Consider the following 14,617-nt stretch of genomic DNA (forward strand, 5'->3'; position numbering starts at 1 on the left):
TGATTTAAAATGATGTATCAGATATCACAGATGATCAGATTATTTTTCTGTGTTTATCTCTAAATGTTGTTTAGTGGTGGAAAAGTTAGTGAAGTATCAGCGTCAGTCTAAATGACTGAGTGAGTGTAAATGTTGGTCCATCATCCTGTGTGTGCTGGGCTGCAGCTTCATGCCTCCATCTAGTGGACTGATAGTAGAAGTAGAGCAGCTGATGGCAGCTTCCTCTGCCTCCCACTGCTGTCTGACTGCATTCAAGTGACACTGATATGAAAGAGGAAAGAAGAGCCAATCAGTGGAGGAGCAGCTGATCTTTGTCCAGGAGAAATGATGGAAAGGAGGATTTCAGTTTTCACTGCACATCAATGATTTGTGTTTCCTCTCCACATGAAGGTAGAAAGTGTGTGTGAGCTGATGTGAATGTGGATTCAGCAGCATGGATCAGTGTGAGGACAGAGAGGAGGGAGTCCCTCCCTCTAAAACCACTCTGTGTGGGGACCATGAGAGCCAGACCAAAGCTCAGAGGTGAGATGACTGAGACCATCGGACTGATTCTGTCTCCAAGTCTCATCTAGAATTGAATATTTCATCAGGACATTTTTACTATTCTTCTGATTCTATTTGTCATTTATGATGGAAACTTTGACTGAATATGTGAGCGTCACCAAAGTTGTATTTTTATCAGGTCCCATCAAAGACCAGAATCTCCTGAACCAGGACCTGAACCCAGCTGTGTGTCCTTCAAGAGCAATTGGTCAAGGAAAAGTCCTATGAATTTTAAACAACAGCCTTCCTCAGACACAGAGTAAGTTGTTGTGAGTTTAAAATCAGTCTGAACAATATGATGTAAACTTTCTCTGATGATAAATTGTTGTGTTCTTTGGATTTCTGGATATTTCTGATGTGAGTAAGTTCATTTCTGTTTGAACTGTTGATTTGAAGGAGAAGCTTTCTTCACTATTCTTCCAGCAAACACTCTGATCATGGATCAAATCTCCATCCAGCCCGTAGCTAAACCACTGATCCTGTAGAGGGTCTCAGGGGGCTGCTCCTCTTCTAATCAAGTGCTGACTTGCAGGCAGACGTCAAAGGAAGCAGCTGAACACCACAAATGTTGAACTCTGATCAAATCTTTGAGATTGAAGTTCTCCAAATGAAGATTTTGGTACAAATGTCTTAAAGAATCTTGACTTCTTCACTTCCTGTTGGAAGACTTTAGTTCTAATGTTGTTGAAGTCAGTGTAGAGGACTGTTTGTCCCCAGTGTCAGTACCAGAGCTGACGTGTGAAGATTCATTTAGGATCCACCAACTAATGAATGAATGAAGTTGTTTAAATGTGAATTAGTCAAAGTGAATTGTGTGAGCAGCAGCACTCTGCCTCATACTCACACAGTTCAACATATTCAAATTAGGAGCTGCCCAGTACAACCAGTGTGATCCAAGCAGACTCTGTCTCTAGATGTCTTGTTCCAACACTTGAGCATTGTTCAGTGAGGGAGGCAGAGATATCTGTTGGTCAGAGCTGCTGAGACTAAAAAGTGACTGGTGACAGTAAAGCTTCACCACTACAGGGAGTCTCTGATTCACTGTTCACATTAAATCTGTCTTCATGGACCTTTACCTTGTGTGTGTCTCTGTGTGGACAGACATACTGTGAGATCATTCTTGATGATTCCTCCACAGAGTGGACCAGGAGAGCTCAGAGGTTCCCAGTGGTCAGTCTGCCCAGCAGCATCCAACACAGCTGGACTCCATATTTCTGGTCTGTACATGTCCAACTACTACTTTTCCATCTGTTGTGTTCCCAATAATCTCCATGCTGCACTTTTTAGACCAGTGGATTGTCAGTCTGTCCAACATGGATCTGATGTTTGGCTCCATGATTTGAGTTGGATTGTGTCATTCATACAGTTTCTGTTCCAGCTGCTGGAGGAGAACATTGTCACTTTTGTGAAGAACGAGCTGAAGAAGATCCACAATGTTCTGAGTCCAGATTACCCACAATGCTTAGAGAGTCAGAGGGAATATGAGGAGGTGTTGGATGGTGAGGATGAAGAGCAGAGGAGGAGCAGCAGAGAGGCATTTCTGAAGATCACACTGAACTTCCTGAGGAGAATGAAGCAGGAGGAGCTGGCTGACTGTCTGCAGAGCAGTAAGAGGATTTCTCTAAACATTTAACATCATGGACAAATGAGACGTTTACTGAGAGCTGAAGATGTGGAGTGTTAATATGTTGAAATGTGAATCATTTAGAGTCATGAAACTGTCAAACTGTGTTTTCATTAGAAATTTTATTGATCATGTTTTTGTGGTTTCATTCAGGAACTCCTGCTGCAGTTTGTCAGCGTGAACTTAAATCTAATCTGAAGAAGAAGTTCCAGTGTGTGTTTGAGGGGATTGCTAAAGCAGGAAACCCAACCCTTCTGAACCAGATCTACACAGAGCTCTACATCACAGAGGGAGGGACTGGAGAGGTCAATGATGAACATGAGGTCAGACAGATTGAAGCAGCATCCAGGAAACCACACAGACCAGAAACAACCATCAGACAAGAAGACATCTTTAAAGGCTCGCCTGGAAGAGAGGAACCAATCAGAACAGTGATGACAAAGGGAGTGGCTGGCATTGGGAAAACAGTCTTAACACAGAAGTTCACTCTGGACTGGGCTGAAGACAAAGCCAACCAGGACATACAGTTCACATTTCCATTGACCTTCAGAGAGCTGAATGTGCTGAAAGAGAAAAAGTTCAGCTTGGTGGAACTTGTTCATCACTTCTTTACTGAAACCAAAGAAGCAGGAATCTGCAGGTTTGAAGAGTTCCAGGTTGTGTTCATCTTTGACGGTTTGGATGAGTGTCGACTTCCTCTGGACTTCCACAACAATCAGATCCTGACTGATGTGACAGAGTCCACCTCAGTAGATGTGTTGCTGACAAACCTGATCAGGGGGAACCTGCTTCCCTCTGCTCGTCTCTGGATAACCACACGACCTGCAGCAGCCAATCAGTTCCCTTCTAAGTGTGTTGACATGGTGACAGAGGTCAGAGGGTTCACTGACCCACAGAAGGAGGAGTACTTCAGGAAGAGGTTCAGAGATGAGGAGCAGGCCAGAAGAATCATCTCCCACATCAAGACATCACGAAGCCTCCACATCATGTGTCACATCCCAGTCTTCTGCTGGATCACTGCTACAGTTCTGGAGGATGTGTTGAAAACCAGAGAGGGAGGAGAGCTGCCCAAGACCCTGACTGAGATGTACATCCACTTCCTGGTGGTTCAGTCCAAACTGAAGAACATCAAGTATGATGGAGGAGCTGAGACAGATCCACACTGGAGTCCAGAGAGCAGGAAGATGATTGAGTCTCTGGGAAAACTGGCTTTTGAGCAGCTGCAGAAAGGAAACCTGATCTTCTATGAATCAGACCTGACAGAGTGTGGCATCGATATCAGAGCAGCCTCAGTGTTCACACAGATCTTTAAAGAGGAGAGAGAACTGTACCAGGACAAGGTGTTCTGCTTTATCCATCTGAGTGTTCAGGAGTTTCTGGCTGCTCTTCATGTCCATCTGACCTTCATCAACTCTGGAGTCAATCTGCTGTCTGAAAAAAAAAAAATTTTTTTGTCTAAACTGTTTAGACCTGAACTAACGGTTCTCCACCAAAATGCTGTGGACAAGACTGTTCGGAGTTCAAATGGACACCTGGACTTGTTTCTCCGTTTTCTGCTCGGTCTTTCACTGCAGACCAATCAGACTCTCCTACGAGGTCTGCAGACAAAGACAGAAAATTACTCAAAAACAATGAGGAAACAACTGAGTACATCAAGAAGAAGATCAAAGAGACTCCCTCAACAGAGAATAGCATCAACCTGTTCCACTGTCTGAATGAACTGAATGATCGTTCTCTAGTGGAGGAGATCCAACAGTACCTGCACTCAGGAAGTCTCTCCACAGATAAACTGTCTCCTGCTCAGTGGTCAGCTCTGGTCTTCATCTTACTGTCATCAGAAAAAGATCTGGACATGTTTGACCTGAAGTAATACTCTGCTTCAGAGGAGGTTCTTCTGAGGCTGCTGCCAGTGGTGAAAGCTGCTAAAAAAGCTTTGTAAGTATGCGGATAGTTGAATGTCTATTAAAGTCCTGACCAGACAAACCACATTGTGAACTAAAGTTAAAAGTGATAACTCTCAGGCAATGACCTCATGAGACACAAGTAATGCAAGGAAATGCATTTTTTATAACACAATCTCAAAAGCAGAACCAAGGACAAAGGGAAGCAAGGCATGAAAATGTCATGGTCAGAACTGAATGTTGAAGGGTGAATACATGAGGAACTGATCAGTAATTAGTGCAGAGGGAATGGAAGAGTAAGTCAGTCCATGTATGGACATAGCAGGAAGTGGCTGGGGAGCAGAGCAGTAGGAGTGGGACCAGGTGAAAGAGAGAGAGAAACAAACTGGACCAGCATTAGGCAGGAATTGTGACAATTACAGTTTGACACAAATGTTTTCATGTTATACATCACTGTTTTTCAGACTGAGTGGCTGTAAAGTCTCAGAGAGAAGCTGTGAAGCTCTGTCCTCAGTTCTCAGCTCTCAGTCCTCTAGTCTGAGAGAACTGGACCTGAGTAACAACAACCTGCAGGATTCAGGAGTGAAACTTCTGTCTGCTGGTCTGGAGAATCCACACTGTAAACTGGAAATTCTCAGGTCAGATTTGGTTTCTGTTTTAATAACTGGAGATATTTGAAATTTCCTGCACCCAAGCAGATTAAACTTTGTAACATCACATGTTTTATGTTGCAAAGCTTTCTCATCAGTATTTTTACAATATATAAAATAACTGTACTTTCCTGTCTGATTTTATTTTCACTGTGCTGTATCATTTTAGTTCACACAATACTGTCAGAGAATGGCGCCGCGAGACACAAGTAATGCAAAGAAAATGATTTATTCTAACAATCTAAACAGCAGGGAACACAGGAAACTAACTAGAGGGAGGTATCAAAAGAACACAGCAAGAAACTGGACTAAACACAAAAACAAAGTGACAACAAAAAACAACCTGAAGCATGGTGGGGAACAAAGTAACAACCTAAACTAGAGATACAAAGTAAAAACAGAAAATCACTGCACAAACGCAGGCAAAAACTCCCACTGGCTGAGGTACGAAGTCTGTTATCCAAGGGCTGGTGAGTGAGGGAGGAAAGGTCTGAGAAACAGGGCTGGAAGAAATCACTAGAGGGCGAGACCAAGGTTCAGAGTATAACATGGGCAGGGAAGCAAGTCTGGGAACAAGGTTGGAAAATGGCTGAAGAGCCGTAGTCAGAACTGACAATCTAGCAGGGAACTGAGGCTGAAGGGAGCTTATAAAGGAGAGGGTTAATACAGGAGGAACTGATCAGTAATTAATGCAGACGGAATGGAAGAGTAAGTCAGTCCATGTATGGGCATAGCAGGAAGTGGCTGGAGAGCAGAGCAGCAGGAGTGGGACCAGGTGAAAGAGAGAGAGAAACAAACTGGACCAGCATTAGGCAGGAATTGTGACAATTACAGTTTGACACAAATTTTGTCATGTTATACATCACTGTTTTTCAGACTAAGTGGCTGTAACCTCTCAGAGAGAAGCTGTAAAGCTCTGTCCTCAGTTCTCAGCTCCCAGCCCTCTAGTCTGAGAGAACTGGACCTGAGTAACAACGACCTGAAGGATTCAGGACTGAAGCTTCTGTCTGCTGGACTGGAGAATCCACACTGTAAACAGGAAATTCTCAGGTCAGGTCAAGTTTCTGTCTTAAACAACTTGAGATTAAAATGTCCATAACTGTTATCCAAGGGCTGGTGAGTGAGGGAGAAAACGTCTGAGAAACAGGGCTGGAAGAAATCACGAGGGGGCGAGGGTAAGGTCCAGGGTATAACATGGGCAGGGAAGCAAGGCTGGGAACAAGGTTGGAAAATGGCTGAAGAGCCGTAGTCAGAACAGACAATCTAGCAGGGAACTGAGGCTGAAGGGAGCTTATAAAGGAGAGGGTTAATACAGGAGGAACTGATCAGTAATTACTGCAGAGGGAATGGAAGAGTAAGTCAGTCCAGGTATGGGCATAGCAGGAAGTGACTGGGGAGCAGGGCAGCAGGAGTGGGACCAGGTGAAAGAGAAAGAGAAACAAACTGGACCAGCATCAGGCAGGAATTGTGACAATTATAGTTTGACACAAATGTTGTCATGTTCTCCATCACTATTTTACAGACTGAGTGGCTGTAACCTCTCAGAGAGAAGCTGTGAAGCTCTGTCCTCAGTTCTCAGCTCCCAGTCCTCTAGTCTGAGAGAACTGGACCTGAGTAACAACGACCTGCAGGATTCAGGAGTGAAGCTTCTGTCTGCTGGTCTGGAGAATCCACACTGTAAACTGGAAACTCTCAGGTCAGGTCAAGTTTCTGTCTTAAATAACTGGAGATATGTAAAATGTCCATAACTGCTCCCAAGGAGATTAAACTTTGTAATGTCACAAGTTTTAAGTTGCAAAAGTTTTTCATCATTATTTTTACATTATATAAAATAAGTCTACTTTCCTGTCTGATTTTATTTCACTGTTTTGTATCTTTTTAGTTCAGGGTCAACATTAAAGGTGATTACTGTCAAGGAATAGAGTCACTATACACAAATAATCCAATGAAAATGATTTACTATAACACAATCTCAAAAGCAGAGAAAACAAAAAAAAATAATAAAAATAACTAGAGGGAGAAACTGGTCTAAACACAAAGAAAAAGTGACAACAAAAAACAACCTGAACCACGATGGGGAACAAAGTCACAACCTAAACATCACTGTTTTTCAGACTGAGTGGCTGTAACCTCTCAGAGAGAAGCTGTGAAGCTCTGTTCTCAGTTCTCAGCTCCCAGTCCTCTAGTCTGAGAGAACTGGACCTGAGTAACAACAACCTGCAGGATTCAGGAGTGAAGCTACTGTCTGCTGGACTGGAGAATCCACACTGTAAACTGAAAACTCTCAGGTTAGGATTCATTATCTTAAGTACATTTTTCTGCAGCAGGTTTTTCTAGATCCAGAGAGTTTGTGTCTATAATCATCATTGGAGATATTTCAAAAGTCCAAAACTACTGACATGACAGAGTCACCCAAGCAGACTAAACTTTCAAATGTCACAGGTTTTAAGTTACCACATGACAAAATCTACAAACGTCTTTGGAAAGCTTTTTTGCGCAGCATAAAAGAGCCAGTGAGAATGAGATCATAAAAGAGCCTACGACTTCAAAGAAAAAGAAAGTCCTTCTGGAAATATGAACTTATTGCGTCAGGTTTTTCACATGTACCAAGCTCTGTATAGTTGATATCCGTCGACCGGCTCTCTAATGAGGCATGAAGCCTTCAAAACTGCTTCTCCTCCTCATTTTGATCGAAAACCCCTATATATTTAGAAAATACCAGTTCTTATGCCGGTCATGTCTTTTTATTTTGTTGTATTTATCCACCACACCTTAAAGGTCGGTCTGTGAAAATATTATCTGACATTAAACTGGTCCGTTGTGCAAAAAAGATTAGGCACCTAAATAACAATACTTGTTAAGTTTAGGAAACCATACATAACCAGTTCTTTAGTTTTGGAAAACTGTTTCAGATGTGTTCAGTTTCTTTATTTCTTCATTTGGTGTTTAGGTCAATAGAAATAATTGTGAGGTGGGAGTCAGAGAGATCAAGGATCAGCTGGGAAAGAGGTCGAGTGGGAGCAGCATGAAAAGAAATTACATTTTTAATTTTAATTTTAATTAATAAATGTTGCCATAATTTGGGGACATGGTTGTTTTTATGATCTGTTTCATAGGTTGCAACAGAACAGTAAACAACTTATAAGGAGAAGTGGGAGTACAGGTGTTGGTCATATAATTAGAATATCATCATTTATTTCACTAATTCTGTTGTATAACTTGTATAATATATTCTTGCATTACACACAGACACATATACTTAAAGTGTTTATTTATTTTTTTGATGATTAAGGTTAGGCGAGTTTGCTGGCCAGTTAAGAGCAGGAAAACCATGGTCCTTAAAGCAGGGACTGGTAGATTTGGCAATGTGTGCAGGTACCAAGTCCTGTTGGAAAATTAAATCTGAATCTCCCTAAAGTTGGTCAGCAGCAGGAAGCAGGAAGTGCTCTAAGACTTCCTGGTATACAGCTGCTTTGACCTTGGACCTCAGAAAACACATTGGAGCAACACCAGCAGATGACATGGCACCCCAAACCATCACTGACTGTGGAAACTTTACACTGGACCTCAAGCAATGTGGATTCTGTGCCTCTCCTCTCTTCCTCCAGACTCTGGGACCCTGATTTCCAAAGGAAATGCAAAATTAACTTTATTCAGAGAACATAACTTTGGACCACTCAGCAGTCCAGTCCTTTTTGTCCCAGGTGAGATGCTTCAGACGCTGTCTGTTGTTCAAGAGTGGCTTGACACAAGGACTGCGACAGCTGAAACCCATGTCTTTCATACGTCTGTGTGTAGGGGGTTTTTGAAGCACTGACTCCAGCTGCAGTCCACTCTTTGTGAATCTCCCCCACATTTTTGAATGGGTTTCGTATCACAATTCTCTCCAGGGTGCGGTTGTCCCTCTCTATTAATGTGCTTGGACACAGAGCTCTGTGAACAGCCAGCCACTTTTGCAATGACCTTTTGTGTCTTGCTTTTGGACAGCTGTCAAATCAGCAGTCTTCCCCATGATTGTGTAGCCTACAGAACTAGTCTGAGAGACCACTTAAAGGCCTTTGCAGGTGTTTTGAGTTAATTAGCTGATTAGAGTGGGTTTCTTTGTATTGATCTTAAGTTATATTCAAATTTTCTGAGATACTCAATTTGGGTTTTTCATTAGATCTCAGTTCTAATCATCAAAAGTAAACACTTCAAGTATATGAGTCTGTGTGTAACGCATGAATATAATGTACAAGTTTCACTTTTTGAATAGAATTAGTGAAATAAATCAACTTTTTGATGATATTCTAATTATATGACCAGCACCTGTATTTTAACAACTGATTTCAATTTGTTGTTGCTTAAACTAAAAGCGGTGTTCATAAATCAACTTGGGGAAGTAAAGTGTATGAGCTTTCATGAACAACTGATTCAAAACAGGAAATTAAAGATAATTCACTTACTTTTAGCTCCAAGTTTCCTGCATGTTGTTTTGTTTGTCTGCAGACTGTCAGGCTGTCTGATCACAGAGGAAGGCTGTGCTTCTCTGGCCTCGACTCTGAGCTCCAACCCCTCCCATCTGAGAGAGCTGGACCTGAGCTACAATCATCCAGGGGACTCAGGAGTGAAGCTGCTGTCTGCTGGACTGGAGGATCCACACTGGACACTGGACACTCTCAGGTATGGAGAGGCCTGCTGCAGCCACTGATAATGTCTGATCGAGAAAGAAGTAGGGATGTTAATGATTAATGACTCTGTTTGTTTAGATAAGTAAAACAAACACACCTCTTTGTCATGAAAGGAAGAAAAATGTATCAGTTTGTGTCTCACTGTGGAGTCATGTTGATGAACACTGCAGCTGAAAGTAGTTTTGTGCTGGAAACATTTCCTCTCGGCTGATGACAAATCTTCACTGAAGCACTTTACATTCAGCAAAGAAAAGAGGGGAGCTCCTGTAATTCAAATTAAACCAGAGAATTGAAATCTTTCCTCCATGTCACCTCCCTGCTCCGTAGAATTCCAACATAAGGACTCCAATTCCTTAGTTGTTTGCTGAATGTCCATCCCTACATACAAGCCTCCATTACAACAGAACCAGAACACACTGTGTGTATGAGAGCCATGTAATGTCCATGTGTGCATGCTGAAAGAGAATGTGCTGCTCTGACCCCACTCCTCCTTTCAGGGTGGAGCCTGGTGGAGTCCGATGGTTGAGACCAGGTCTGAGGAAGTGTAAGTGTGTTTTTAATGAAACTGATGAAAACAAAGCAGCAACATTCAACCATCTTCAAACTGTCACATCACTCATTCAAATCCCTGATGTCATGAGTCCTCATCAAACTGATGATAGATTAATAACTGCAGCTGGATTTTGTCTTGTTCTCTCCATCAGATTTCTGTCAACTCACCATCGACACAAACACAGTGAACAGAAAACTACGACTGTCTGACAACAACAGGAAGGTGACACGTGTGGAGGAGGATCAGTCATATCCTGATCATCCAGACAGATTTGATCAATGTCGTCAGCTGCTGTGTAGTAATGGTCTGACTGGTCGCTGTTACTGGGAGGTCGAGTGGAGAAGAGGGGTTGATATATCAGTGAGTTACAGAGGAATCAGAAGGAGAGGAGACAGTGAAGACTGTTGGTTTGGATGGAACAATCGGTCCTGGAGTCTGATCTGCTCTGATTGTCGTTACTCTGTTCTTCACAATAACATATCAACACCCATCTCCTCCTCTGTCTCTAACAGAGTATCAGTGTATGTAGACTGTCCTGCTGGGACTCTGTCCTTCTACAGTGTCTCCTCTGACAAACTGATCCACCTCCACACCTTCAACACCACATTCACTGAACCTCTTTATCCTGGGTTTAGGTTCTGGCCTGGTTCCTCAGTGTCTCTGTGTTCAGTGTAGTACTGAGAGTGTCGTCCTGTCAGAGAAACGTCGTCTCTGTTGAACAGATAGTTCAGTCTCTACATGTCTGTCTCTTTCACTCACACACACGTTTTCAGATTCATGGATTCAATCAGTTTCTTCTTGAACCAGTTCTAAATGATTCCTTGTAAACTTATTCCTCTTCCAATCCTTTAAAGATGTAGCTCCAATTATTCCAGGATTCAGATGTTGAGGACTTGTTCTGAAGTCTTGTTCTGTCTTTTGTCTCTTTCTCTTTTCGATCCACTGACATTATTAGACATCAGTGCTGCTGTTCATAGTGACGTCAGCACAAATGACCCAACAAGACCAAAGATTCAAGTCAAACACATCCATGAACTTCATGAAGGAAAGTTTCCTGACTTTTGTTCTCCAATCATCTTTATTTGGAGTTAAATGAGTCCAACTAAAGTCAGATCTCCTGAAATGGTGACGATTTGAAGTGACTTGACATTTTAGTGATACTGACCAGGAGTGGACTCACTGTTGTTGTGGACTGTATCTGTAAGTGCTGCTGGTTCAAAATAAGATTCAAACATCGGAAAATTGGAATATGTGCAAAAAATGCTTTCTTCTTTTCAGTGTTACAAATGTGTTTCTTCAAAGTTCTGAGATGTGTTTTACAAACCTACAACTGTGTCCTTTCAGAACTTTCAGCTCATCTTCGTGCAGTGTTTCAGATCTTCAGTTTCTGAAGAAGGTCAGGACGGGAGCTCACTGAGGCTGGATCTTGATAATTTACTTTGTACTTGTTTGATTCGTGATTTCCAAGTGATTCTGTCGTCTATTATTACCCCAAGAAATGTATCGTCCTAAACTCTTTCAATGTCAACTCCATGTATTCGTACATGCATCTGTGAGTTTATATTGCAATTTGTGTTCAGATAAATATGGAGGGAGATCTGACCACATGCTGAGCTGCACAACATTGACAGGGATTCATCATCCTGCCCAAAACCAGCCAGTGTGTGTATCTAACCACCAACCTGTTATCTATGAAAAAATAAATATATAAAGATAAACTGTGGACACTGGCAACATACACACATAAATACAATTTAAGATACTTTTTAATGTAAGCAGTAAACTGACAGTGAACAGTACGTGTGGTTGAAGTACCCATACCCTTTAAAAGTACTCATGTACATACATGTTTTAAAATAACACCAATGACTTCCTGTGTCGATATACAATAAAGATCTGATCAAACCATCGATGTGAACCTGATCTCATCATGGACATTAATATAAAAAGATAAACGTAAAAAATTACGACTTTTATGAAAAACACATGATGTTTGTGAAATAAATGAGAAAAAGTAAACACACCAACCAAAATATATCATTTTACTTTGAGAAAAATAGTAAAACATAGCTTTCGATGTAGTCTAATTAAATTCATATACTTATACAGTATCAGAGTTCATCATCTACACAGATGATGGTGTAATGTTCACAAACATCACAAGATCACATGACCATGTGCAGATGAGATGAACGTACAGAGCCTAAAGTAAAAGAAGCAGGAAAAGACAATTCTATGCTAATATTTGATTTTTTTTTCAATGCTAAAATTTTAAATGTTTTATTTGTATTTAATTATTTACTGTGCTGTCCTCACAACACGTGAACTTTGTGTATCAGCCAGCTAACAACAAATACAAGACTCCATACAAGACTTGTATTTCTTGTTTTTACGGGAGTTGTAGTGAACTGAGGAGTACATTGATCTCTATTATATTTCTATCTTATCTTGTAACTGAAAGGAACTAAATTAACAAATAATACATAACGTTACACATTTAGTGTGTTACACTCAGTAGCTTGACTTGAATAAAGCTAATTCCTAAAACATGCACACGTTATTTATCATGTTACAGGAAACAATTCTAACATTCTTCTAATGTCAATAAACATGTTCATACTTACAAAGACAAATATTTAACAAGGTACAAACGTATAGAGCACATTCAGCATGTACATGAACTACTACTGTACCGACGGAGAACTACATCAAAGATGTACTATTGAACAGAGTGGAAAGAGCGCTCACTCTGTAACTAACTATCTTCACAAAGATCAATTGAAATACACAACTCTCACTCCGACAAGTTTTTAGAACAAGTACTTTTAGCTGCCTTTATCATGGATTTACTCTTATTCACTGACTGACCGACCAACTGTTGTTTCTTGAGGAGCAAAGTTCCCAAATGTCTCCTGCATCCTGCAAACCGATTCTACCTTGTTATTTTTTCTCACAGTTGAGCTCAGCCTCCTCCGAGCCATCATCAAGACCACTGTAAAGAAAAGACACAAAGGTTTTTTACTTACAGATCAGACGTTGAAGATGTGTTTCCTTCATTGTCAACATCTCTGTGATTCTGTGAGTCACAGTGAGTAAAGCCCACCTTCTTCCTCTGTTTAGTTTGTGGTTTTCTTTCTCTACTGAGACAGAAGAAAGTTTACGTTAGTTTAAAAAGAACAGTGATAAAATATTTAATGTAAATAACATCAAGCATCAGCTCATCTGAATCTACAGAATCATTTCATTTTGACAAGAAGAGCTAATTCAGTTTAATCTCCATCCTCTAAGACAAACACTAATAGAACTCAACTACTCATGTGGAGGAAGTGAACAGTGTTCACAGGGTTCAAACACTTCATAGTATCAGCTACACACACTTTGGGGATTTGTTCTCTCACCTGCTGAACTGTGTGGTTGTTGTCACAGTAGTGAATGTTGGACTCAGGTGCTCGTAGCTATGAAGAGAAATGAGGAAGTGGATCTCACTCTGAAATCAGTTCCTCTGTCATCAAGACCTCAAACACACACGTTACAACTACAGCCACTAAAAAACTAAAACTACTACACAATTCTAGATTTGTAATGTCAATATTCTTTTTATCATAAAATGTATTTAATGTAAGATTTATAGTGAATCTAAAAATACTAAAGATGTCACCAGTAGTAGTGTGTTGGTGTCCTGTGGACTGTTCAGCACCCTCTTGTGGGTCAACAGAAACCTCTATATAGCACCGTGTTGACGTTTTGATACCAGATGTCTGCAGTACAACCAACACATTGTTATTATATGTAACACGTGTTCACTGCTGTTTTTACAGTTAAATGCATGTTTCATGTAGTTTTAGGTTGAGGATCTTTGAATGATTTGGACTCGTTCAAATGTTCAGTGATTCAGTGTAATATAGTCGTAGTGTTGTGCAGACGTTTGGAAAAATAAAACAGGTAAATGTGCAGTTGGAACATATTTATTTACTTACTACAGCCTCAGGTTTTTAATAGACTCTGTTGGTTATTTATCTGGTCTGATGAGTGAACTATGACGCCCCCTACGGGTCACGGTGGGGTATTATTTTTCCATAGGTGCTCGGCCACTCTGCATAAAGTGCGTAACCATCATGAACTAACTCTACCGAGTGGTTCATATAGTTTTTATTCCCACTGAGCAAATCCAATAATAACAAGTGAAGCACAAATCCAGCTCCAGTCCAGTGGACAGCAGCATCCCAGCTGTGATCCAGCTACTGTCAGTCAGTGTCACAGTCTAATAACAGTGTCGAGAGCTGATCAGCTCCGTTAATGAACTGTCTCCATCTCTCTGAGTTCCAGTGATACTTGCTGCTCACAGCTGAGGGTGAACCCACTCTCTGTGGACACAGCCAGCGGGGATCTACTGCATGATACAGGCTCTACTCTCACAATAGATCATTATGGAGCAGAGAGAATGCAAAAGTAGCTCCGAAGACAATTCACCGTCCTGAACTTTAGGAGACTCCGTGTGGAACAGACATGGAGACATCTGCTGGGTAAATCTATGTACTGCAGATTTCTATGGATTCAATCTGAGACCAGGAGAGAAGCATTTGTCAGACTGCACAAAGCTTTATTTAGTTAGATCAACTGGTTAGAAGACACATTTAGATTCTGTTTTTCATCAAATAGAATAGAAGTCGTAGTAA

At 41.1% G+C, this 14,617-nt stretch overlaps 1 protein-coding gene across 1 annotated transcript in view; it reads left to right on the top strand.

Moving 5' to 3' along the window:
* LOC113155801 (NACHT, LRR and PYD domains-containing protein 3-like) overlaps positions 1–10,616 on the top strand; it is a 100,185-nt gene extending 89,569 nt beyond the window's left edge. Inside the window, exons 7-12 of the mRNA XM_033326630.1 lie at positions 4,533–4,706; positions 6,241–6,414; positions 6,833–7,006; positions 9,207–9,380; positions 9,886–9,932; positions 10,093–10,616. Coding sequence (XP_033182521.1) covers positions 4,533–4,706; positions 6,241–6,414; positions 6,833–7,006; positions 9,207–9,380; positions 9,886–9,932; positions 10,093–10,616 — 1,267 coding nt within the window. The remainder of the gene's footprint in view (positions 1–4,532; positions 4,707–6,240; positions 6,415–6,832; positions 7,007–9,206; positions 9,381–9,885; positions 9,933–10,092) is intronic.
* The last annotated feature ends 4,001 nt before the right edge of the window (positions 10,617–14,617 follow it).

This window comes from Anabas testudineus, chromosome 18 (genome assembly GCF_900324465.2).
Source record: "Anabas testudineus chromosome 18, fAnaTes1.2, whole genome shotgun sequence".
In the NCBI taxonomy this organism is placed as follows: domain Eukaryota; kingdom Metazoa; phylum Chordata; class Actinopteri; order Anabantiformes; family Anabantidae; genus Anabas; species Anabas testudineus.